General features: G+C 50.7%; 1 protein-coding gene across 1 annotated transcript in view; it reads left to right on the forward strand.

Moving 5' to 3' along the window:
• The window catches only part of AGAP1 (ArfGAP with GTPase domain, ankyrin repeat and PH domain 1), a 580,109-nt gene that overhangs the window by 192,916 nt on the left and 360,101 nt on the right, over window positions 1-27,092 (forward strand). Inside the window, exons 2-3 of the mRNA XM_007463919.1 lie at window positions 2,661-2,719; window positions 9,205-9,292. Of these exons, the coding sequence (XP_007463981.1) occupies window positions 2,661-2,719; window positions 9,205-9,292 (147 nt within the window). The remainder of the gene's footprint in view (window positions 1-2,660; window positions 2,720-9,204; window positions 9,293-27,092) is intronic.

Genomic DNA, 27,092 nt, shown 5'->3' on the forward strand with positions numbered 1-27,092 from the left:
GGGGGGGGGGGAGGTCACTTTCTTTCTCCAGCTGCCTTCAGATTTCTGTTCTAGAGAAGTAATAGTTTGGGTTTTTCACTCCTGATAAAAGTTCCCTGTTACTTCAGGTTCCCTAATCTTGGTGTTTTTTGAGAATTTCTTTTCACTGTTATGATTTAAAATGTAATCGGAAGTGGAGCCATGTTAATGATAAGAAATGATTAACCAGCTTCTTTTCCTAAACGCTATTGGGTCATTACAGAGGACGCCCAGCATGCTGGCCCCCAGTGACGACAGCTAAAGGGGCTTCAATGTCCCCGACAGGCTAAAAGCAATCAGTCAGCAGTCACCGGGTGTGTTTTATTCTAAATTCAAGTCCAGTAGCATTTCAAAAGCGCATGGGAATGTGTTTTCTTAAGATTATTCTACTCCAAGTTGGGGGAATGGAGTGGAGCGCAGAATGGCCTCTTCTGAAATGAGACACATCTTCCGTGACTTTTGGTTCTAGCTGCTCTGAGAACACATGTGCACGTGCACATGCTTTCCCATACACGCGTTGCCATACACACACACACACACGCACAGGCTGCTGGGTGTGCGCCCCCGACGCATGTGTGTTTATCCTTTAAGGGTTGCTGCACCGTGGGACTTAAATAGAGCAGCCGGCTGGTCTGGTCGCCATGGTCCCCACCCTGCTCACCCCGTGATGAACTCTTCCAGAGGGGCTGCACTGTCATCCCTGTAACTCCCACTTAGGGAGTCCAGCCCACAGAAAGGTCCCGATCCATAGAGGAGTAGCATGAAGGAGTATCTGGTGTGTACGTCTTCTGCCGCATCTTTGTTATGTTTCATTTAGCCTCTTGGGAGTCAGCATTCAGTCCTGACCGGGCAATGATGGAGGCGATCAACATTTTTAAAGTAAATCTTTAAAAATTGAAGATGTGTTTTTCTGGTTAAGTCAAGCATTAATTTTATTAATCTGGTTAGGTAAGATCAGGCATTAATTTTATTAAGCTAGTTGCCACAAAGAAATACATTCCATTCGAGGGAAGATATGTTTGCAAGTAAAAAGGCACCACACACATTGTTGCAGAGTGTATATAATACGCGTCTTTCTTTAATGGAGCCCTGCTTAATTTATAATGAATATGTAATACTTGTGATAAACATAATCTTTGGTGGTATGTGCTTAAATATCATCCGTGCATTAGTGAATGGAGCTCATTTTAATTCCCACTTTACTCTCTTTGTTTTCCTGTTAAGGTTATTAAAAACTATATTATTGAATTTTTTTTCATGCCAGATGGTAGAAAATGTGGAAGGTACCAAAAGGTGACAATGAAAAGAAAATCTCTTCATTACCTTGTCCCCAGGTTCCCTAACCCTAGATCAGCAACTGTGAAGTTTTTTTTATCCTTCCAGAAGTGTTCTCAGCATGGACAAGCTTGTGTGGGTATTTTACACACACACACACACACACACACACACACACACACACACACACAACCGATAGCTTTGGGATGGCTGCACTTTGGTACGTTGGGGTTTTAAACATTTTGTTGGCAACTTAGCCTTCATTACGTGGATGTATCCAAATGTACGTAACCAGCCTTGGGTTGTTACAAGCACAGCAACAGCGCTCTCTCTTTTTTTTTTTAACAACTTTGTTTGTTTATTTATTTATTTGTTTCTTTGTTTGTTTGCTGTGTTGGGTCTTCCTTGCTGTGCGTGGGCTTTCTCTAGTTGCGGCAAGCAGGGGCTACTCTTCGTTGCGGTGCGCAGGCTTCTCATTGCGGTGGCTTCTCTTGTTGCGGAGCACGGGTTCTAAGTGCATGGGCTTCAGTAGTTGTAGCTCGCGGCTCTAGAGCACAGGCTCAGTAGTTGTGGCACACGGGCTCAGTAGTTGTGGCTCGCAGGCTCTAGAGCACAGGCTCAGTAGTTGTGGCACGTGGGCTCAGTAGTTGTGGCTCATGGGCTCTAGAGTGCAGGCTCGGTAGTTGTGGCGCACAGGCTTAGTTGCTCCACAGCATGTGGGATCTTCCCGGACCAGGGCTTGAACCCGCGTCCCCTGCATTGGCAGGCGGATTCTTAACCACTGTGCCACCAGGGAAGTCCTCCCCCTTGACTTTCTGACACATCCCAAGGTGTTCTGACTGGATCTTCAGTGTCTAATTTGTTTCTGAGGATCAAAACTCTAGCTCGAAAGTCTTCTTCTAAACCATAAAGTGTCATATTTGTAAACACTTGGATTTCCCAACCCTCACTTACCATAACTTTATTGGGGGGATTTCAGGCAGGTGAGTATTTTAGTGAAAACCCAAAAGGCCCAAAGTTCACTGGCTACAGGGTCATTTCCAGGAAAGCCAGGAGCTTCCTTCGTCCTCACACTTGCCCACATTCGGGATCGGAAGGGTCTTAACGCCCCTGGGCAGGGTGGGGCGTACAGGGCTGGGGCAGGACTTCGGAGTTGTTGGAGAGTGTGTTACGGTTTAGGAGGCAGGACACGGATTGGAATCGGAACAGCCGTGTGAACCAGGCACATTTCAGCTTCTCTGGGTGGAAGTGATGCTAGGGGTGGGCTGGACCGTCTTCGGTGTCCTTCCCGATTGAAAACTGGCACCTTGACCTTGCACTTCGGTAAGTCGCAGCATCTCACTTCCTTTCACCCTCCTGTTTTACAGATGCCTTTGTGAACAGCCAGGAATGGACATTAAGTCGATCTGTCCCGGAGCTCAAAGTGGTGAGTGTTTGCTCTGGCCTTGGGCGTGGTCATTCCTCACCTGCAGGAGTGGGGCTTGGAGGGGGGCTCAGGAAGAGGCGAGGTGTGACCTGTGAGTGCCCCAAGCCCGCATCCCCATGGGCGTGAGGGGTCTCATTCCCTGGGGCCCAGAGGTGGGCCGTGTTCTGCTGTGTCCTGGGGAGGGGCTAGGTGAGGCTGAGGTAAGGGCTGGAGTCCCGAGGGCGCCCGTGACGGTCATGACAGACGGCCAGGCAGGTGGCCTTGTGTGCAGGGCTGGGTCCACCCACCACTGTCTCTCATATCTGAGTGTGTGAGAGAGAGACTCTGTCTCACACACACGCGTGCGCACACACGCACACAGCTTATTAGTCCTTTGCAGAATGTCTTGGAAAGTCTCTGTAGCGAGTCATCAAGATGTAATTATAATTCATCACTGAGAAAATGTGACTGTGTTCTCTGTTACCAAGGAGTAGCGTAAAATTTAAAGTTTTGTTTTTATTATGAACTTTAAGTACACTCTTGCGGTGACACTATTTAAATTGACTTAAATAAAAAATGATTTGGATCCGTTACAGCCACACCTCTGAGCCTCCCCCCACTTCACCCGCCCCCCCCGCACTTGGGGATGGAAGAAAGGGCAGCTAGAGAACTGTTAAATAATCACATTGTTATGAAATACGCAGCGTCTGGAGGATATGTGTGTGTGTGTGTGTGTGTGTGTGTGTGTGTATCTTAACTTCTCACGTGACAGACTGACCGTGGTGACAGCAGGTCAGCTCATCCTGTCCAGGCCCTGGGCCTGCTCTGCTTGGCCCACCTGGCCCCTCAGCCTCTGCATGTTGTCCCCCCACGTGCCTCTTATCTGAGGCCCCAGGGTTTGTTAGCAGTTCCAGCCTGTCTGCCCGGTGACCCCAGAGGCCCCCGGATGCCCTTCCCGGGGCCCCAGCCACCTGTGGTGCTTCATGGGTGGACCCGGCGCGGGGGGACAGGCCCCTTCTGGCCTCTCCCTCCGAGACACGGAGATGGAGCAAGAGCAAGAGTGTCTGTGACTTCCAGTGTCGCCGGGAAGAAGAGGTTTTGAAACTCAAGGCCTGAAGGGAGGGCTCGAGGGCAGGCCCCCTGACATCCCCCCTGGCCCGAGGGCGTCTGGTGCGTGTCCCCGCTGCCACTGCCAGGTGTCCAGGCCAGGCCCCCTGCCCTCTCGTCCCCGCTCCTTCCTCCCACCAGGTCTGACCTTTCTCGGTGGCTCCTTCCTTGGGGGGAGGCAAAGGGGCCCACGGCTCCGGGGCCGTTCCAGAAGCGCGGGTTCCGCAAGCCCAGCCCTGGGACAGTGCCGCTCTGTCCCCTGTGCTCTGTGACGCTGTCCCCTGTGCTCTGTGACGCCGTCCCCGGAACAGAGTGAATCCCGCGGGACACGCGGTCAGGAAGCGATGTCAGCGATCGCGGCCGTGTGGCCAGGGATGCTGCTTGGAGGTTTCCAGGGAGGTTTCCCAGTTTCAGAGGCGGCCTCTTGAGCCAGCCAAAGGTTGGGGTCCTGCCGTCGGAGTAAAGCAAGGGGAACAGTGTTCTGGTGATGACACTTACTCTGTGCGGGATGTGGGTTACCTCCTGTATGGAGCCGCCACCTTTAGTCCTGAGCCGGTCGTGCTGTTGTCCCCGCTCCCCGGGCATCGGAGGCGGAGCCTCACATGTTAAGAGTGTGCCCAGGGAAGCCCTGGTTAGTGAGACGCGGAGCCGGTATCTGAACCTGGAGTTTGTGCTTCCGCATCAGCTCTGCCGGTAGAACTTTCTGCAACGTGGAAATGTTCTCTGTCTTCAAGGTGGCACCCATGGGCCCCGTGCGGCTGTAGAGCATCCGAAGTGTGGCCAGTGCAAGGGAGGAGCTGAAGTTTAAAGTTGAAGGGTGTCAAGGCCCATGGTTTAGACCCAGTTTGGGGAGTTAAAGGTGGTGAGGGTTCTACCAGAGCCTGCACAGCAGCCCGTGACTGAGGACGCCTCCTACCAAAACCTGTTCTCTGCTGGTATTTCAAAAGCATGAGTTTTCTGGAATCCATGCTCGGAGGTGTAGGGGTGCTTGTGTTAACCGGTGGTGTGGATTTATGATCCTAAAACAGAACTCTCATCAAGTTGGCTTGAATTCACAGAAGGGGTGGACCCCATCTCACAGAGAAGTAAATGGGGGGGATTCTGCAGTTCTTCTGGGGGAGGCGCCCTGCCCCCAACCCGTGTGGGGACGGCCCAGACGCCAGCAGGACGGCCAGCTTCGCTCTGGGCCGGGCATCCTCCTGCTGGGGGGTGCAGCGGGCAGCTTGGCCTCCTCAGCAGATCCCTTCTGTGCTAAGGCGTTCCCAGCGTCTACAGAAATGCTCCTTTGTTCGGGGCAGCCTCTGTGTATCCACAGGGCTGCGATTGTGTCCTGCCTGGGTACAGTACCCGGGACAGGTGGTCCCTTCGGTCAGCACCCTCGGAACCCCTGACTCTTTCAGAAATGCAATTCAGTGACATAATAGCAAGCCTCAAATGGACTCTTTATGTAATGTTGGGCCATAAACCATCTGGAATCTGTCAGAGAGAAAATGTCAATGTTTGCTTTCCTTTTTTTGGGGGGGGGGGCCCACCACATGGCTTGTGGGATCTTAGTTCCCTGACCAGGGATTGAACCCGGCCCCTCGGCAGTGAAAGCAAGGAGTCCTAACCACTGGACCTCCAGGGAATTCCCCAATGTTTGCGTTCTTTTCAAGAGTGGCAGTGCCGTGCTATATGCTTCCTGAGGTTGTGTGACGGGGGCCAGTTACTTTGGGTCCACACTCGGGTCCCTGCAGACGTGTGCCAGGCAGCACGTGCTGGCCACTTACCTCTGGGCGGAAAGGAAACCACTCCATAGATCCCTGGCCTGTAGAGGTGGGCGTCTGTCAGCAACCTGCCATATCCTATTTGCGCGTTTTCATTGAATTCTCAACTGGGATTTTTACCAAAAGCCTCGATTTTATTTTCAGCAAACCACGTGTATAAGCTGGCAAGTGGTGAAGTGTGGGACAGTAGAGAACTCAGTTTAGAAAGAAACCTCGTGTGATGTGACTGTTCACAGCCCTGCCCAGAGGGTGCCGGGCCCGTGTGATGACGTGTCGCCACCAAAATACACAGTTCTGTAATTTTCAGGACACCTTTTCCCATGTTACCTTGCTTCTCCCCGGGCCTGTAGACCCAGACTGGCCTGATTCCGTTCTCTCTAGTTTGTATCCAGTAGCAGTTCATGGATCCCAGTGCAGCTTTACAGCTTAAAGAGCATTTTCATCCCTTACTTTATTTCCTCCTCACAGCTGGCTGTTAGTTTCTGCCAGTGTTTCAAATTTAAATAATGGCCACGGTGTGCAAACATAAGAAGGTGTATGAGATGGCCATTCCATCCAAATAAAACACCTTCCCCCCTCACCCCCGGGATTGAATGATTTGATCCCTGTAAGGGGTGAGTAAAAAATTCTTAGCAAATCATTGACATGTAAGAAGGAGGGAATATTGCCACACACAGAAAGCACAGACTGAACAGTGATTTTGAACATTTTCCTCCTCGGGAAAGAAAAAGCCTAATCTTAATTAAAAATTCAATTCTGCGGCATACTGTTTCGGATTTTCTCAGCGTGAAGCTGACAAACAGCAGGTACCCTTGAGCAAAAGAATAATTAATAGGTAGAAATTCTCAGATTACAGAGGCCCAAAGCAAAGGGAAAACATCAGTCAAATCAGGAAGGGAAACAACTTTATTTAGGATCCATCCACATAGTCTGGGGCTTGGAGCTGTAGTAATAAAGCATCTCGTTTCTACTCACTGGCGTTAGTGTCATTCATTCATTCATTCATTCACCCAGTGTTGCTAGGAGTCCGCCGTGGGCAATGCTGGGGGGTAGAGAACCAGACACAAACGAGACCCAGTCCCTTGTCGGCACTGGAGAGAGTCAGACCCACATACCGATGTTGGGGAAACAAAGAGGTAAGTGGCAAGGTAGCGTTAGGAGGAGGGCACTAAGGGAGCTTTGGGGAGAGGCACTGGTTGAGGCTGTGGCATTAGGAAGGCTTCTCAGAGGAGGTGACATCTGAACTGATTGCTGACCCACGAGTAGGAGTATTATTTTGGGCAGCGATTGATGTGGAACGATCTAGGCGTCTGGAGTCTGCAAGGCCTGTTAGGATGGTGTTTGGTCACTGGCATATCGAGGACGAAGCAGGGAGTGGGAAGCTGAGGACGAAAGGACCATGATGGTGGGAGGGACAGGATGGTTCAGGGTTTTAGATCAGGTTTTAACTTACTTTCCACAATCTCGTGGTAAATTCGTTCGCTTTTATGTTTGTTCTTCTCATTAGTGGCACCGTCACCCGTTTATCCAGCCAACCAAGCACATCCCCCACCCCCCATTCCATCCATCCATCCAACCATCCCATGTTTACCGGCACTTTACTGGGGCCGGAGACAGTGCTGAGTGTAGGCCTTCAGAGAGGTGTCCTTGCCAGCATCAGAGACATAGTTCTTGGTCTTCGGGGACCTGAGCGTACTGGGGGGTGGCGTCAAGAGCGTCAGCAGTCAGTGTAAAGTGTTCTGGGTGTGTAGAGAAGCAGGGAAGCCACCCAAAACTCTCTTCGGGTGAAGGGAGGGGTGCCCAGGTGAGTGATATGTTCATGTGGTCCCTGCCGGACCTGGGTGCCTACAGCAGAATTGATCATGAGGATTTCGAGGGAGACGCTTTGTTGTCTGTTCATGAAATACTTGGACTCTGGCCTGCAGGCAGTGGGAGGCTTCCCGAGAGTTGTGAAATGAGGGAGTCGCATCTTTGCCATGTCAGTTTTAAAGAATCTCTGGTATTCTCTGGGCGAAGAGGGGGAGCTCCCAGGCAGGGAGATAAGGTAGAGGCTCTCCTAGGATCCAGTGGACGGACGCACAGCCTGCCCCGTGGTGGGGTGTGTGTGTGTGTGTGTGTGTGTGTGTGTGTGTGTGTAGACCCTCAAAAGCACATCTGGGCGGGGTGGGAATTGGAGACGGCGTCCAGGTGTCTGGCTTGGGAGTCTGGGTGGTGATGTGATCACAGGATGATGAGCCGATTGGGGAGAGAACAGTAGGGTCTGGACATGCTGAGGTTTCAGTACCAGTGTAGGTGTGTATGGGTTTACCTGGAGAGGGGGTGGGGCTGGAGAATGAGAGTGGGTCTCCATAGGTTACTGGGAGTAGGTGGGATGTAGCCTGGCTCCCTTGGTTGGAGGGGGGGGCGCTACTTAGAATCCAGGATCTAGGGAATCTGGGAGGGGTCTAGGGAAGGAGCCGGCGTGGGCTGGGGATAATTTGAAGGGGAAGCCCAGAGCGGGAAGTTGGAAGAGAGAGAATCTCCTTTACAGCTTCCGGCGATGCAGCAAGGGGAGGGCCAGGGGGTTTAGAAACAGAAGTCCTCGGTGACCTCGAGCAGTGTCCTTGTAGCCATAGGGTCAAAACAGCAGGCTGGGGGTGGGTAGGGTCAGAGAGTGGGCGAGAGAGAGGCAGGCTCTTCGTAGGCGGGGGACCTGTGTCCAGGGCAGGTCTCTCGTCCTGCTTTTCCTCAAGAGACAATTGACTGGATCATGCTTAAATGCAGAGGGGAACGTTCTAGCCGGGGAGGAAGAGATTAAAATGCAGGAGCGTCTTTGCGCAGAAGGTAGAGGGGGCGTGAGATCCCGAGCAGAGGGAGGGCCTCCTGACAGCCGCCTGAGTCCAGGTGTGTCAGCTGTGTTAACACGGGAGCTTTCTCTCAAGAAGGCAAGGTGAAGCCAGCCTTGCCTGCCGGTGACTGTGAGTTCCTGCTTGCTGGTACGGTGGCCCTCATGTCGTGCTGACCTGGTTTCCATCCAGCACGAACACCTTTGTCGCCTTGACCGTGGGTCCCTGCTCTGTCCTGCGGGGTGGACCCCGTGTCCAGAGATGCAGGCCGGCTCTCCTCTCCCCGCCTTGGTCCAGTTTTCTCCCCTCCGGTCCCTCCCCGGCACTGTGCTTTTCTGGTGTGGCTCTTTTTCAGCTAGTCTCACCCGGCTGCAAATCCTGCCCCAGAGTTGTGATGGAATGCACCGGAACGTCCTCCTAATCCCCTTGTGGCCCAGTACTGCCACTGCGCCCCATTTAACCTCGTACCTTGTCGAGTGTTTCGAGGGTCCACAATACGTGTTGGTGGGCTGACTCACTGTACACCTTCCCGATGTAACCAGCACTCATGGGATTCAGTGTGTGTTCTAACCATGTTGATTCTTCAGGCTGTAGAGGCTGATAAAGCGTGAGAGGTTAATTGAAGGTGTTGGAATCCCGTCTTCTCCAGCAGAAGGATCTAACTAGCCCATTTTCGGCCATCCCGCTGATGCTTGGTGGTGGTGGTGTTCAGGATTGCTGTCCTAAACTTTAACCTCTCTATTTGCAGGTTTCTGAATAGCATGATACACTGACTACTCCTTAGTGACTGCCCATTTCTGTGTTTCAGGGCATTGTGGGTAATTTAGCCAGTGGCAAGTCGGCCCTGGTGCATCGCTATCTGACCGGCACGTACGTCCAGGAGGAGTCTCCCGAAGGTATGCTGCGTGTCACACAGTCTCCACCTCTAGAGAGTTTAGTTTTCTAAATTTTTTGTTAGCATATTCTAAATCGTTACTGTGATGTATCCCATGTCAAGAAAAGTAATAATGACATAACCAAGCAGTAAAAATCCGTAGGCATGTTGCTGCTTCTGTAGTATTTTTCGCTAACCATCTCGGCATTTGGAGCAGATAGTCAAGCCATGAATGCTGTTGAATGTATTTCGTACCGAATAGTTCTGTCCCTTCAGATGTGAATCCAGTGTCACTCACTCCTTTAACTGTTACTGCTTGGACGTTTCTCTGATCTGGATCTTGAGTTTATACCTAATTTGTGTGTACCGTTCCTTAGTCATAGATCCGAGCCTTTCAGATGACCCACCACCATGTGTTTGAGTATGTTTCCCCCCTTATATTGTATTGTAAACATTTAATAATCACTTTGCATGAGAAGATGCTATTTCTTTTGCCATGAGGCTTTTACTTCTTTAGTTAACATATCCATATTTTGGTTTTTTTGCTTGAAATAAAACGATGGTAGTAATGCTAGGCAACCACTTAGCTCCCGTGTCCCCAAATCCAGGTAGAGTGTCCACACACAGTTTTCTAAATTATATTTTCTCTCCATGTAACCTTTTAAAATCCAACTCTGAGACACTGAATTTCTGGTTCCTTCTTTTTCTTACTGGCTGTTCCATTCTTTGCAGATATGGACGCAGGTAACTATACATTTTCTTCATGGCAGCGCTTGTCTTGTTTGAAGAGCAAGGAGAGACACAACTCTGTGCTGTAGTCTTCCCTTCCCTCCTTGTTCTGTGTATATCATCCTATTTTGTTTCATTTTATCCTTTCCTTTTTTTTTTAAGTTAAACATTTCACCCTGCTTTGTCCCTTAGATGTCTTTTTAGCAGTAGTCCTGAGTAGCTTCACATGTTCCCTGTAACACCTGTTCTAGTATTTAACTCTTGTCCTGGATACTGTGTAACCGTTCAGAAAAGCGTGGCAGATGGAATTCTGTGGCAGTCGTTGCTCGGGGCTCTGCCATGACTTTGCAGCATTTTGCGATCCCACCATAAAAGTCTCGTGGTGGTCACATGAGGGAAAGGCCTATGTTTTTCGTTATCTGTATTGAAATGATGGTTTAAGGGAGATTAGAAGTGAAGGCTCAAATGTGGGAATCAATGAGGAAAAGCATAGCTAGACACTGAAAAATGGATACAGACGCTAGAAAATCGGCGTGCTTTAGAGAGGTGAGAAAGTTGGCCGTCTTCTTTCCTGGAATCCGTACCTGGGTTGTACTTGTGCATTTGTGCCTTTGTGTCTGACTGTGGGTTTTAGCCATAGTCATTTTGATTATACCCGAGAGTTTTTTAGAGCCTTTTTCTTGGGGGTTCTACTTATTCCTCGGGTCTAGCAATTGTGTAGATTGATGACACCAGCTGCTGATGGACTAATTAGCTGGACTGCAAGTGAGAGGATCACCTCCTCAAGTAAATCTGCCTGTGTGCCCCTGGAATGCTCAGGATTTCAGTTGAGGGGACCCCTTGTTCGGGGGTCCCTGGAGGTTTCGTGGTCTGGGCCCTGGTTTTACTGCCACGAGCTGGATTCTCCTGCGCTCCGTTCGACGTCTGGCGTGGTTGGTGCGGGTCCCCGGTTCTCCCGCCTGTGGCCACCTTCCCCTTCCCCGCGTGGTGCTGTTTTGTCCTTATTGTGGCTTTTGCCATTTCCCTTTGGGCGTTCAGTTTGTGCCATCGCACTTGGCCCTGACTGTGATTCCTTTGTAGCGAGCCCTTATATTTCGACGAACACAAAAGCCTTTCTTTTGAACGTTCGCACATCAAAAGTCAAAAGTAAAAACTGTACCCAGTGGGGAGACCTGAATGTGATCTGTAACAGCCCTGCTTCTTCGACTTTCCAGGTAACACATTTTACTCCGGGAATTTCATGGTATCCTACGATTTTCAGAATACATTATTTTACAGGCTGGATGCATTCTCGAGTTCGATAACGGGACGTCCCTTCTTTCATCTGCAAAGTGGAAACATCTCACCCCTCAGTGGGGTCTGTGCCCAAGGGCTCCTGGGTCAGGGGAAAGATTGTCCGAGATCTTTGCTCGCGCCCTTCAGGAGCTGGCCCTGCCACCTGGCCACCTGTCCTCTCACCGTTTGAGAGGTCAGGGGATTGTTCCTTGACGTTGCCAGGGGCGTAGAGAGGTCCCCCCAGGGGACGTGCGTCAGGTCCTCCGGGACCTGGAAGAATTGTGAGCAGGCGCCGCCTGGTGCCTGGAAGCCTTTGGTCCCCACGACTCCCTGTTTCCCAGAGGCCAGCCACCCTGGAACCAGGCAGGTGGGCATGTCTTTGCTTCCCATGTTCTGTCCACGTACTGGGGCGAGTCCCACGTGGCAGCAGGAGGGAACCATAATTTGTCGTGTCCAAAAGGAAATGAATGAGAAAAGCCTTGCTTTCTCATCGTCTTGGCACACAGAAGTCCCTGCCCCCAATCACAGAGCCTGTGGCTGCAAAGTGATTTCAGTCCTTGCTGGATGCATTAACATCCATCGATTACCCTTGCTCGCTTCATTGAGAAGCTTTCCACAGAGAATGTTCTGGAGCTGCAGTGTTCTGTGTCATCACCCAGGTTTATGGAGAACATCAGAGCAAAGGGAATCCTCTCTGGGGTGTGCGGGAGGTTGATGAAGCCGATTACAGCTCAGCATCACCTGCAGCTGCTTTCGTAGCAAAGGATCAGGTTAGGACACAGCTGAAGGTGTGTGTCACGGTCGCCAGGCCGAGAGGTTTGGCCTCTGGGTGAGCGGTGAGGCCTCTCCTCTCCGTTTTCCTGCTGTTATTATTACCTGCAGCTTCATCCCCGTTTCCTCTTAAAATGGCTGGAGTAATCCACTGCCTGCCCCATGCAGCGCAGCGGCTTTACACGGGAGGCGCGCTCCTGGGGGCTCTGCCTGCCCCATGCAGCGCAGCGGCTTTACGTGGGAGGCGCGCTCCTGGTGGCTCTGCCTGCCCCATCCAGCGCAGCGGCTTTACGTGGGAGGCGCGCTCCTGGGGGCTCTGCCTGCCCCATCCAGCGCAGCGGCTTTACGTGGGAGGCGTGCTCCTGGGGGCTCTGTCTGTGCGCACAGCTCATAGGAGCTTCCCTGCCCTTCTCCTGTCTGCACAGGCTCTTCTTTTGCTTTAATTAATGTGTAAATACCCTTTGGTGTTACTCTGACCTGTGGTGGGCATCGTTAGATCGCTGGGAGGGTGAAGGTGGTCAGGGCCTTCTGTTTTCAGACCCCCGACCCTCGCCAGAGTGCAGGTTTCATCACCTCTTAGAGGATGACACCTGTTGTGCTTTAATTGTGTCATACATTTGGGTTGGTACTTTATCCTTGTGGCAAAGGCAGCTGACTCATACAATTTAGATTATTTTAAAGATACAACTGAAATGAGGGAATGGATTTAAATACTATGTGTGTTTTTTTCATTAGTGGATTAACAATGCAAAAGTGGGTAACCCAGTAGGGAGCCTGTAAGTCCACGAAAATAATCCAAAGAGTAAAGGGTACTTGTGCAGGCAAATGCCCTTTTCATCGTGCGTGTGCGTGAGATACATGTGTGTATCCGAGTCCTAGGGCTGCATGACATATTACCACACACTGGGTGGCTTGAAACAATGGAGATGTATTCTCACGGCTCCGGAGGCCAGGAGTCTGAGATCAGGTTGCTGACAGGTTGGCTCCTTCTGGAGGGAATGCGGCAGAATCCACGTTCCTGGTGACTGGCAGCCCTTGGCGTTCCTGGGCTTGTAGACGCATCATTCCCGTCTCTGCCGTGTCGTCACGGGGCCTTCTCCCTGTGTCTGTGTCCAGGTTTCCCTCATCTCATGAAGACACTCGTCTCTGAATTTAGGCCCACAGGTACTGGGGGCTCAAACTGCAACACATTTTTAGGGGACAGAATTTAACCCGTAATAGTATGTGTGTATCACACACCTGGTGTTGAAACAGAAGCTGTACTCAGACCTGTTGACGTTGCCCCGTTACTTCTTGGTGGCAAGAAGGGCGATTAGCTGCCCCAGACCTCACTGGCCATGCGCACGGCTGGTCTCCTAGAAGGTCACAAAGATTAGGTTAGTGTACATGTGACCTTCACACCTCTGATGGAATTTCACAGCTGTCACTCACTTCTGATGGAAAGAATCAGGTGGAAATTATTCCTCTGCCATTCAGTGCCCTATTAGTGGCTGCTAATTAGGACAGTGAATGAGGATCTGGGCATGTAATTCGAGTTTCCATCTCATGTGTTTATGCGCTTGATGTCCGCTGTGCACCCTGCCTTCCCCGCCACAGACTCCACGGGCCTGCTGCAGTTTTTCGCTCTCTTCCTTCAAAATAAGAAAGAAAAGGAAAGAAAACCAAGGCTGCTCAGTATTATGTAGGAATTTGATGGAAACGTGGGCCACCTGGGACACTTTCCCTTGCAGACTGGGACACGGTGGTGTCCCCGGGAGCTCTGAGCTGCAGAGCTGATCCCTTGCTGAGACCTTGTCCCGCCGCATCTCCCTCTGTGTGCCCCTCCCCTTGTGCCTCCCACTGTGGGCCACGCAGGGGACCTGGGGCCCAGAAAGGCTGCTGCCCAGCAGCGGCTCTCATGGCGGTGGACGAGGGGAAGGGGCCTCTAGCTCTAAGACGCACTAAAGCGCCCAGCAGACTGAGTAGCTGGTGTTAAGGTTGGTGGAAACAACTTTAAGGATGTCCAGAGACCGACCTTCCTGTGATGATAACGTTAACTGCTCTTGGCTAATTTTTCAAGGACTTAGGGCCACCAAATGGGTGGAAAGTGCCAGGATGATGTCGCGCTGTCTGAGAGCTCCCCTTCGTTGGAATCTGGAGTAAGCCCTTATCCAGGTGTGACACAGGTGGGTTCGCCACCTGCTGCGGAGCAGGGCCTCGGCCTGGTGTGACTTGGGGGCGGCTGACCCTGTCGTTCCCAGGTCCTCAGGAGCTGAATCCATCAGAGGTTCGTTCCTTCAGTGAATGAAGGAAGCCTCCAGCTTCCTGTAGGCTCTTCACCAGTTCACATTTTTGGGTAAAAAAGCTCCGAGGCCATGGCAGCCCCGAATCTAGGCCGGCAGCCAGCAGGTTCCGGCCACGAGCCCGGTAATGGGGGACATGCCAGCACGAGGGCTGCGACGGCACCGCCTCTCACCCGCGTGTCAGGCCCGCACTTGCCTGTGGTTGAAGCCCGGGTTCCCAGCCTGTCGTAGCCATTTACTGTCGTTGTGGCCTTGGGTGAGTTACCCATCCTCCTGAATTTCAGCTTACTCCTCCCTGCTTCCCAGTCCTTGTAGGGACTGAATATGAGTGTAAGTGTGCAGAAGACTGCGTTAGGCCCTGGCACGGAAAGAGGGCTCAGGGATGTGTACCTCGTAAATAAGGGTCCTGCCCCTTCGCTCCTGCATCTTCTGCTTCAGGTGGGCAGCCCTGCCTCCTGGGCTGTTCTCGCAGGTGTGGCTTCAGGACTTCGTGTCCACCAGGCGCGAGGTCATGATCCCCGCTGCTCGTGCCCCAGGCGTCCTGGTCCTCGACCAGCTCAGGCCTGGCTCGAATATGCCTGAGGCACTGTCTGTCCTCACCAGCGCGGTTATTCTAACAGCTTTAAGCACAGCTCAGGTCATGACAGTAGAGCACTGTACGAGATGCCTGGGAGCTAATCGGGCCATTTGGAAACTAGAAAGAAGGATGGAATTTAAACTGGCCCACCATCCCCACAGGGCTTCTAGGATGGGGCTGAGTTCTGTGAGGTCTTTCTTGCACCCGGGCGGTGGGGACTCTGTCTGGGCTGCGGTGCAGGGTCACGAGCTTCTCTGGTTGGACGTGGCCTCAGAGCACGGTGGCCGCTGTGATGGATGAGACAGCCCCATCTTAGCCTTCTCTCCGGTGTTTCCAATCCGAGGGTGCCCCCCGAGGGTGACTGGCCCTGGGGTTACCACTGTGCCCTGCCCGTGCCTAGCCGGGACGTCACACACCGGCTGCAGTTCTAGTGGTCACTTCCTCCGGGAGCAGGGGCTGCTGGCCATCAGGTCACTGTGGCTGGACGTCCCTCTGTTAATCTTGCCACTTCCCTTGAGGACTCTGCCTGGAATTGTTTCCCAACAGATGTGTCTATCGTCAGGGCAGTAAAAGCCTTCTCAGGAGCATGGGTATCTGAAGTCATTTTTTAAAAATGAATGTTTACTTAGTTCCTTAGAAACAAGCCATGTGGTAAACACCAGCCTTATTTTCTGGGACATGTGAAATGCATTTAAACTGTCAGCTCCAGAAACCCTTTCCAAATCAAATAAACTTAAAAAACATTTTTGTGAGCTACCACTGCTCAGCAGATGTTAGGCTTATTTCTAAACACGTTCTTGGGTGCTGTTTAGTGTTCCAATGAACAAAATATGTAAACACTAATAAAATTCGAGTAGTTTTGAAATCTAGCCAGTTAAATGTTTCAACATAACTTTACCATCTTACTCGCAACCAAGTGATTATAAGTACATGACAAGGTTTTAATGAGGATTATCTGAAGCCTTAAAATTAAGAGCCCACTGGTAGGTTGGCTTCATAGATAAAGCAGAAATCAGTTCGGCCATCTTCTTTAATTATTTGAGATGCTAACTCAGTCTCTAACTATAGGAATATCACTGATTCTTGTCATTGTCCGGATCTGTGTAACCGTCTGCTCACTCTGTCCCCTCACACGTAAGCCATACTGAGGATCAGGTGATAGTGCCTTTAAAATAGGCGAAGGATACTAAAATAATCACTAGAACTTCAAAGAAATAATTAGAGAGAAGGGTGTTCTATGTCGTTTTAAACAAGAAAAAGAGAGCTGTAAAATCAGAATAAGGAGATTATTTTTTTGGCATTGACAAAATTGGCAGGACAAAATGTATTTTTGAGTTGCTTGTTTGGGACTCAGAACACATTTTCCCGTATTGTTATAATTAATTCACCGGGAAACTGAGGGCCTGCTGAGAGCTGGGCATGGCACCTGTGGCCAGTGTGTGTGTTCCAGAGGGGACAAGAAGCTTCTGGATGAATAACTGTAGTTCACGGCGGTGATTTACACCTGGTCAGCTGAGCAGCTTTGCATGCTGGCTTCTGCCGGGAAGTGTCCCTGGGCTCCCAGGGTAGCCCACACATCCTCCTTCATGTCATTTGATTGACTGGGACCCCAAAACAGTAGCGTGCCTGCTGGGAACACAACCGTGTCTTTCCTAAGACACCTCAGGACAAAACCATTTCTTTAATAGGAAAAAGGAGACTGGGGTCTAGGAAGTTCCACCTTTGAAATTAGAAATTATTTTTTCTAGAGAAATTTTAAGTCCCAAGATGGTTTTTTAGACCTTTAAGTGCATGACTTAATTGCAGGTTAGAAAATAGTCCTTGGATCTGTCAAAGCTGAATTGCCACCTGGTGTTTTCTCCTTGGTCCGTTGCTACATCTGCCCATGACCTTGGGCCCTGACTTTGTCGTCTTGCTGACAGCGGCTCTGGATCCAGGGAACCAAGTGGCTGCCGACCAGTCCATCATTCACCCAGGCAGCTGCCTGCTCTGATCTGGTTCATGTTCATTGTCGTAGTGTAGAATCACTTGGTTGCAAGGGAGAGATGACCAGCTTCACTGAGCTTCAGTAGAAAGGGGGAATTCATTCACTTATGTACCTGGAGCAGCTCCGGGGATGGGTGTATAGCTTGAGAAAGCCCCTAATCACCTGATCCACGTGAGCTGGTGAGGAACCTGCCTCTCCCATCGCTTGGGCCTCCCCACTTGGCGGCAGGCAGTTCTGGTGGCCTCATGACTGCATGGTCTGCAAAACTCACATCCCATGGGAGGAAGAGTTGCATGTTTTTTTCTCAGTAGCTCCGAGGGAAGACTCAGAGACACCTCTGGATGGCATTGCTTGAGGCGCAGACTCTAAGTTTTAACCAGTGGGAGGCTTTGTAATGCAGATCTCTTCCCTGATGAACAGACCTGATCCACTCAGTTTACCCAGTGGGAACAGGGTGCCCCGGAGACCAGAAGGGCCGGGTCCTGTTTGCTCTCACCTCTGTGTTTCCTTTCGCAAATCTCTTGCCTTTCGCAGGCTCACTTCTCTCCCACCCTCCCACCCCATTTTATTGGTCCCAGGGAAGGGCAAGATCTGAGACTCATAACCAGTCCTTGACCGAGGCAGTCTGACCACAGGTTGAGAGGTTCTCTGTGCAAGTTTGTACAGAAAGGAAGAAATGCCGGCTGAGGCCAGCCTCGGGGCGGGCAGAGGAGAAAGAAAGGGGGGCAGGCATCACCGTCAGATGCGGGGCAGTGGGTCAGGGGGACAGGCTTAACGTTCCAGAGGAGCACGGGTATGGATGTGCCAGCATGGAGCCCACCTTCCGGTCACGGCTGGTGCGAGACGGGATTGCCGTGTGAAGACGTACCTCTTGAAGGATGACGCTGGGAGGTCACTGACGCTTGCTGGATGTTAGAACTCTAAGGGCAGACTTTCCCTGGGGCCATGGTCAACTCCCAGGGCCAGGACGTGGAGATAAGGCAGCAGGAGGTAAAATACCAGTAGCAAAAACAGGCCAAGTGCCAAAAACAAGAATTACACGAGGAGGGTGTGTAGTGTGATGAAGGTGCCTGCAGACTCTCCCCTCCACGTCACCTCCTCATACGGGATTCAGGGACCCCCGGCCTGAGAGCAGGGGCATCGTGGGCACAAGACCTGAGGGGCTGGGACAGGCCCCCATGTGCGTACACGCGCACGCACCTGCGTGCACGCCACGTACAGCTGCCGATTATCTACAAAAGGTGACAGTTCGACATGACTGAAATGGTTTGACTGAATCAATTCTTTGATGATTGACCCAGGCCAGAAGTGGAAACCACATGCAACTCACAGCGTAGTCTTTTACCCATCGTAGTGGCTTCCTGGATGTCCTGTGTTGGGAGGGATTGTGAGGCAGGATCTTGGCTCAGGAAGAGTTCTGAGTGTAGCAGATGGTCCCCCCTGACTTGCGTCTGAGAGCTGCTCGGTTCCGTCCATGTGGCCCAAGGGGCAGCATGTGTGGCCAGCACGCCATCCTTTTCTGAGCCCCATTTCTTACCGTTTTGCTTCTTTTCCAAAATGGCAACACCACAAACAAAAGAAGAGAGCAGCATTGTTCTTTGAGGGCCACTTGGGTGGGACAAGCATGTTGAAAGTGTGGAGGGGGTGGGGCTTGGTGACAGAAACCAGGTGGCAGTGTGTCCTCGACCCCTTCCATGCAGCAGAGGGGAGCAGGTGAGGCTGAACCAAGAGGGAGGTTGTGTACAGGGACTGTCAGTTACACGGGGTGTGACCACGTGATCTCCAGGTGGACCAGGCTGCCAGCGTGTGCATCTCCCATTGCCCTCGTGCGTAGAAGGATTCTGAAGGGAGTTGGGGGCCGGACCCCTGGGCTCCCAGCAGTCATTACACAGGTGCTAGCTTTGGAGAGGGACAGAGCAGGGCAGATGGGAGGAGTCTCCAGACAACCTCTGGACCTTGGAGCTAACACGGAACGGTGGGAATGAGCCGCGGGGACCACTTACCACTGGACCCTCTGCTGCCCCATCAGGAAGGGCGGCAGCTTATTAGTCCCACGAAATACTGGCTATAGGATGTGCCCTGGCCCGCCTTGCGATTCGGGCAGGAGCCTGGCAGTACAGGTGCAAGCTAAGTGTGTTCCAAGATGCAGATGCAGGGTCTTCCTGGGCTGGGCAGGTTCCGAATGTGCCTGAGACGGAGACAGACAGACAGACACACACACACACACACACACACACACACTCTCTCTCTCTCTCTCTCTCTCTCTCTCTCTCTCTCTCACACACACACACACACACACACACACACACACTCACACCCCACCCCAGGGCAGTCTGTCTCCTGCCAGCCCTGGATGGTGTTGCTCCAGGTCTTGGTGGCGTCCAGCTCACAGGGTGCTGGCCTTCTCACAGATCAGATCACCCTCTAGGGATGGGCACAGTGACCTGGAGACAGAGCCCCCTGGAATCCTGCTGTTAAGGTCCTGACACTGTTTCCATGGGAATGAGACAGTTACAGAGAGTGAGCCTCCACCGCTCCCCCCACCCCCGGAAACGGAAGAGGACAGTCCAGACAATAAGTGATGTGTCCCCAACTTCCCTGGGGGCGCAGTGGTTGAGAATCCGCCTGCAAATGCGGGGGACACGGCTTTGAGCCCTGGTCCGGGAAGATCCCACGTGCTGCGGATCAACTAAGCCTGTGCGCCACAACTACTGAGCCTGTGCTCTAGGGCCCGCGAACCACAACTACTGAAGCCCGTGTGCCACAGCTACTGAGCCTGCGCTCAGAGCCCGCGAGCCACAACTACTGAAGCCCGCGCGCCTAGAGCCCGTACTCTGCAACAAGAGAAGCCACCGCAATGAGAAGCCCACGCACCGCAACGAAGAGTAGCCCCCGCTCGCTGCAACTAGAGAAAGCCCGCGCGCAGCAACGAAGACCCAACACAGCCAAAAATAAAAATTAAATAAATTTTTTAAAAAAAGTGACGTGTCCCCAGAAGAAATATCAGAGGGGAGACAGCTCTCCCACAGCCATCACCCCCTCCCTGTACTGTTGCTGCTCGTGAGCTGAGACGGAATGTTGCATTTTTAAAGATCTGTAAAAATAAATAAACAAAAACAACCCCTCCCCGCTGACCCCGAAACAAGGCCCCCAAGGCCACTGTCTGGTGGCCCTTCGCCGTGGTGGTTTGTGACCCTGCTCTGCAGTGTCAACATATCAGGTATTAAAATGCAGAGGATTTCTGGGTTTCTCCATAGGGTCTAATCTCACAACCACCATCCTGTTTTAGTTTCTTGAAACAAGCACCTGATTTATATTCAGAGAATTGTGTGTGAGCAGACAGTTCTAAAGCCAGTACTTTTACATGTCCAATTCTAGAATTGCATTTTCAGAAACAAAAGTTGACACGACAGTTTTTTAAAATAAAAGTTATTTTCACATGGGAAACGCTAGTTGAGAGCAGTAAAATCTGAGGGACTAAGAGACCATCTGCCTGGGTGCTGGTAACTGAGCAACCCACCAAGGTGCTGTTGGGTGCTGGCCAGCTCACCTCCACACCCACTTTTCTGAAGCTACTGCCCCTGGACTCGTCCCAGGCCATGGCTGGTGGGATTTGGCCTCATTTAAAGGCACCAGGTGAGCAGCTGGGCTCTTTTCTCCTGAATCTGCAGTACTTTTTGTAATTCATCCCTTTTTTTTTTTTTTTTTTTTCTTGCGTTATGCGGGCCTCTCACTGTTGTGGCCTCTCCCATTTGCGGAGCACAGGCTCCGGACGCGCAGGCTCAGTGGCCATGGCTCACGGGCCCAGCCGCTCCGCGGCATGTGGGATCTTCCCGAAACGGGGCACGAACCCGCGTCTCCTGCATCGGCAGGCGGACTCTCAAGCACTGCGCCACCAGGGAAGCCCATTCATCCCTTTTTATGCTTAAAATAAATGTGCAGAATACTAAAAATAAAACAAACAAATAACCTTAAGTACATTTTCCCCCAGGGGAACAAGTATGTGCACAACTAATATTCCACTTACCACCAGACTATTTCAGAGACAGTACTAGATGCTGGAATGTTCACGTACAGCCACCACAGTGGGTATTGGAACATTTCCAGCAAACAGCTTGCTTCTTTGGTCACACAGGCATACCTCATTTTATTGGCACTTCCCAGATATTGTAGTTTTTTTTTTTTTTTTTTTTTTTTAAACAAATGGAAGGTTTGTGGCAACCCCGTATCTAGTGAGTCTCTCGGCGCCATTTTTCCCAACAGCACTTGCTCACTTCACGTCTCTGTGTCACATTTGGATAATTCTTGAAATATTTCAAACTCTCTACCAGCAGAAGGGTTATGACTTGATAAAGGCTCAGGTGATGGTCAGCATTTTTTAGCAGTGTCTTGAAATTAAGGTATGTATGTTGTTTTTTAGACATAATGCTGCTTAATAGACTACTACAGTATAGTATAGACATAACTTACGTGCACCGGGAACCCCCAACATTCCCGTGACTCGTTTTATTGTGATACCCAGTTTATTGTGGTGGTCTGGAACTGAACCCACAGTAGCTCCGAGGTGTGCCTGTATATTAGATTTTGTAGGGCGGGGCCCATCATTATGTGGCTATTTCCTCCTTCAGGGGGCTGACTGAAAACCATGCCCCCCCCACCCCATCCGCTCGGTGAGTTCCCAGTGGGTTCCAGGGGGCACAGGCTGTGTCTGTTCCTGGTGCCCGTCCCCTCCCATACCCCACCCAGCTGGCTCTCCTGGTCAGTTCCCGTTTCCTCCCGCTGCCCTTGACAGTCAGAGATTCCGTCCTGTTCACTCTGTTCACCAGCACTGTGCTTATTATTGGCCCATAACGGGCTTTGCTAAATGCTTGCTGAGTGGTGCTTCTGAAGACCAAGGTTTTATTGCCCCAGTGTAGGGAGCTAACAGAGAAATGGGGAGCGGCGAACACAGGGGGAGAGCCCTTGCCAAATACTAATAAAAGCCAAACTGTGTCACAGGTGGAGTGTAAATCAGATACATTCCCCTGTGTTCCTCTATCGCTTGCATGGAAGTCCCCGTCTGAGATTAGAGACACACCGTACACTTGGATAAATATTGAGACGGTTACTGCAGCTCACAGAATCTTCCCTCTGGGGCGGTATGAGTAGTACCACCCAGAACTTGGTATCTTGTGAGCTCTTCAGACTTGGGAAACATAATTATTACCGTGGATCTCCCAGAGTACCTGGAATTGTGACAGAGTGTTAAGGAGAATCCTGGTTTTCATATGGGAATTTGAGCGTGAGACACCTTTCTTTCATTCTCTGCTTACTGTGGTCTTGGTTCTTCCTTGTCCTTGAATTTCATGTTGAGACTCTCCCTCAATGTGCAAGTCCCCAGACAAAGTCGCCAGTGTAACATAGCAGAGCTTAGTTGGTGTTCAGGGGACACAGGTGGTGTTCCGGGAGCCTGACAGCTGACGCAGATCAGCTCCCTCTCACCTTCGCTGTGGCTACAGAGTTAGGTGGTGGTGTCTGTTGAGCTTTCACACAAGGGAGCTGAGGCACCAGCCGCTACTGAAGCCACACAGGGTCGCCCAGCTCAGAGGCAGACCCTTGGAGGGTGGCTTCGAGCCCGTTCCTCTGCACTGCACTCCCCCTGCCTGGATACACACACTCTGCTGTCCTGAAAGGGCCACAGCCCACCTGATGGCTCAGCATCCACATTCAGGGGCCTCAGCGGGACCTCGGGTCACCAGGTCTCCTGTGTGCTGGGCCGTGCCGGCCCCTGCAGGCTGCCTGTCCCTTGGAACAGCTGCTGAGTTATTGGGGAAAGTACTGAGTTCAGTGGAGGACAGTATGTGAACTTTGGGGGTGGGGGGCAGGGTGGGTCCTAACTTCCAAAGACAGCTTTGCAGGGAAGTCTGAGTGTGTGGAGCCAGGGCAGCCTGAATGGGCCTGGGGCTTGGAGCCCAAGGGAACAGGCTGCGGGCCCAGGTGCCAGCAGTGTGAGCTGAGGACAGCAAAGTCCAGGCTTCCCTTTCCAGAGAGCGTCCCCTGTCCACCACAGAGCCCGTGGACATCTTCACAAGAAGGAGGACCAGGACCTGCCTGCCTGCTGGGGGTGCTGGTATCGCAGGGCATGTTTTATTCTTTGCAGTACCTGAGGTTCTGCCGCTGTGATAACAGAGAACATTTTGTTGGGTTAATCCTATCTTACAGCCATTTTAGTGTTTTTTTTTTTTTTGCAGGGGAAAAGCTAATAAAACTTTATGAAAGTGGAATTGGGCCTGTCCCTGGATGTTGATGATTGGAGATTGGTCCAGGTCAGCCAGCCTACACCTTCCCCGGGTTTCTGTGTTTATTTTAGTCGTGAGAAGATAGCACTTGGAAGAGAGAACTCTTAATGGGTTTCATGTGTTAAGCTGCTAATTTACCTTTTTCTTAAAGTTCTTGGAAGTAAAGATGTAAGGAAATTGAATTTAACTATTGGGCAACAAACCACTTCCCCAAACATTAATTTTCCAGTTTCTTTTTAGAGCAGCAGCACCATTTTTACCAAATGTTTTGAGTAGATCTCTGATGCATCAGGGTGTTCTGTTAATAAAACTTGTAGAAGTTCTGGTTCATAAATTTCTGACTCATTGCTTATCAGAGACAGCAATAAAGCTATTTTATGAACACAGGATAGGGCTTAAGGGGCTCCTGTTTCAGTTTTATATCTGCCTTTTCATCCAATTAATTTTTGATTTTATTTACTTGATGTCAAGAAAACCTGAGCTACACAGGTGACACGTAAATATATATATATATATATATATATATATATATATATATAAAAATGTATATATACGTATTTCACCTTATCGCCATTTCAAGGTACTCTTCCTCTAAATACATCCAGAAGTGTTGAGGAATAGTAGCACTCTTGAAATTCCGGGTTGAATCAATGAAGGCAGTGACTCTCATTCCATAGAATTGTTCAGGTAGGAGCCCCCCGGACCATGGTCAGCACTGAGTGCACCGTGACATCGCCAAGAGCCAGCTGGTTAACTATTTCCTTGTCGTTGCTTAAATTACTTGCATCACAGAAAAAAACTGTCACCGCACGTGTGCCCGGCTTGTCCCTCACGGAAGGTGGGACATGTCCCAAAGCAGGTTGCTTGCTTGTGCAATCTTCATGAGTTTCAGGTGCAAACAAATGCAGGATGAGATTTTTTTAAAAGGCCAGGGCGAGGCTGCGACTTTCCCAGTATCCCAGCAGGTGGGTTCTGCCTCTGCCCAGGTTACCCGATTGCAGCCAGAGCCACCATCTTGGTCTCTGGGTTAGCGTGTAACATACTTGCCAGTGCAGGTTGGTTGTCATTGTGACAGCCGTTTCAACACCAGTTGTACATATGTAAAAAATGCTTATTACATTGGCCATTTTCCAACCCCCTGAAGTGGCTCTGGAGAGTGCTCCTGGGGGTGCACCTTGAGCCCTGCTGTGGGATGAGAGCCCCATCTTGGCTGGCATGGCAGCTTTTCACCAGGGCGTTGGTTTTGCTCCATCCTTAAAGTGACGTTGAGAGTCTGTCTTTTTCTCTTGGAAGATCATGTGCTGTTTTGATCTGCAGGTTCATATCTTCTTGCATTTCAAGAAAATGCCTCTGTATTTTATCTCTGAATAGCCTTTGAGCTCTTTTGTTGGGGATTTGCTGTCAGAGGTGCCATTTATCCTTTTGTTAGTTTCATTTGTCTTCCTGTCAATTAACTTCCGTCTTTTTCATCATGACGGAGTTTATTTCAAGCCATTCCTCCATGTCAGAATTTCAGCTTTGAGCGGTGTTTCTTCTCTCCCTTACTTTTTCACATTGTATTCGTCCGTTCCAAAATGTTGGTTTGGTCCTCAGTTCTAGAGGTTTCCATTTCTTCCCTCATCGTTTCGGTTTCTTCTCCCTGGAGTTCTTGTCTTGTTAAATGCCTGTTTATAAGTGGCATTAGGGAGGGAAGTGATCAGAAGGGATTCCCTTCTGCTTTTTGAGTTTTGTTTTCTCCTCCATTGGCTCTTTGGGTTTTGCAGGCTCCCTTGCAACCCGCCTCCCCTTTGATTTTGGCTGTGCTGCATGGCTTTCAGGATTTCATTTCTCCGACCTGGGATTGAACCCCGGGCCGTGGCAGTGAAAGCCCAGAGTCCTAACCACTAGGCCACCGGGGAACTCCCGCGATCCCTCCCTGTTTTTTTCCCTTTGCCCTATCTTTGCATAATAGTCTTACCATCTCTTTAGCTTTTTCCTCCCCTTTGCTGAGATTGGCGCCGTCTTGATACACGCACTGCTCAGGCAGTTCACATAGGCTGGCCACTCGTCCTGGGTCAGGTATGGGGTGTGGGGAGCCCCCTGCCATCTGGTTTCCTGTGGCAGGACACAGGCTAGAGGAGACATCCCTGGCCCAGAGGGATGGCCCAGTCTGCCCGAGTTCCCATTTCCCAGACCTCCGTCACACCCCCGGCCCCCTGCAGGGAAGCGCCGGGCACTGAAGGCTGAGGCTGGATGTTACTTTCTCTGAGAATCGCAGTGTAACGTGAGTCCCTTTGTCCTCTGAGGGCATCTCCTCCAGACAGAGGTGAGCTGCTCTGACACACAGGGCGCTTGCACTCTGTAGGAATTTGCTGGATGCCCTGCGCCAGGTCCCCTGCCTCCGCAGGGGCTGGGAGGGGGTTGTGTTATACTGTCACTCCCTGCGGGGGCCCCTCCTTGCAGTCTGGGTATCACAGGCACTTTGCCTGCAGAGAGCCCTGGCGGCTGCTCATTTGGGAACCTCCTAAACCGTCAGGGGACAGGGCACAAAGGCCATGCTGCCCCTTCCTGAGCAGCCCCCCTCCCCGGGGGATCTGGAGCCACTCTCCACCCAGCGCTGGAGCCCTCCTTTTTATTCTTAAGGTCAGTGTTTTCAAGGTTGCTTATGTAAAGCTTTGCTTCTTTTCTTGGTGGATGGTGAACTTTTTATCTGGCTTTTACTCCCCCCTCCCCCCATTTTATTAGATATGGAAGAAAGGAAATTTGGTTATAGCAAAGTTCAAATCTTTCGTCTTACCCTGGAACTTTGACTTCTATCTCAGTCTTCCTTCTTTATTTTACTCAGGTCTGGGTGAAAAGAAGTTGTTAAAGACCGTGGCCTGTGTGTTAAACCCCATTTCACCTCAAGTCATAAGCGTGAGCATTTCACCCGTGAACTTACCAATCACCACGCATTAATTAGATCCTTAGTGTTAGTACATTTTTATAGTAGTCCCTGCCCTCCCCTTTTTTAAACAGTGTAAGTTTTTTAAAACTTGGCAGGGGAAATGAAGTCTGATTTGGTTAAATTTTGTAAATGGATATGTAACCAATAAAACTTTTCTTCCCCAGTGTAAGAATAATAATGGGATCCAAAATCCCTTTTAAATGTCATGATATGAAACTTCTCCAAAACCTCAGTAATAGGTGCCTGACTTCAGTATTTTTTTTTTTTTTTTTTTTTGCGGTACGCGGGCCTCTCACTGTTGTGGCCTCTCCCATTGCGGAGCACAGGCTCCGGATGCGCAGGCTCAGCGGCCATGGCTCACGGGCCCAGCCGCTCTGCGGCATGTGGGATCTTCCCGGACCGGGGCACAAACTTGTGTCCCCTGCATCGGCAGGCGGACTCTCAACCACCGCGCCACCAGGGAAGCCCTGACTTCAGTATTTTGATCAAAGTTAAAAGAGAAAAATTAATTTTAAAGCCTTTCTGGCACATGCATGATCAAGTTTTTCATATTCTCCCGGGGAGAAATGAAAATATTCATAATTGTCTCCAGTGTAGTCCTCTCATCCCGCCAGTCCTAAATAATTAGGGAACAACAACATTTACGGATATTTGTTCTGGGGCTAAGTAAGAAGAAAATTTTAGGCAAATGTTGCAAATGACAAGAATCTCTAAAACATTCCTCCGGGGAAAATCAGGTGCTCCTGAGTTGGGGCCTCATGAGGGTGACAAGATGTGAGGCCAGCTTGCAGCTATGGGGAGGGTCTTAGCAGCTTGACTTTGTCTGATCAGATGCTGGAATAATGCCCCCCCCTCCTCTTTCTTATGGAAAAGGGAAATAGCGTGCTCCACAAATGCACTTTTAAACTCAAGAATGATATTCATCCTTTGCTTATGCGTGTAAAAGTATGCGTGTAAAAATTATGCGTGTAAAAGTATGCGTGATGGAAATCAGCAG

The sequence above is a fragment of the Lipotes vexillifer genome, unplaced genomic scaffold (genome assembly GCF_000442215.2).
Source record: "Lipotes vexillifer unplaced genomic scaffold, Lipotes_vexillifer_v1.1 scaffold1215, whole genome shotgun sequence".
Classification (NCBI taxonomy): Eukaryota; Metazoa; Chordata; class Mammalia; order Artiodactyla; family Lipotidae; genus Lipotes; species Lipotes vexillifer.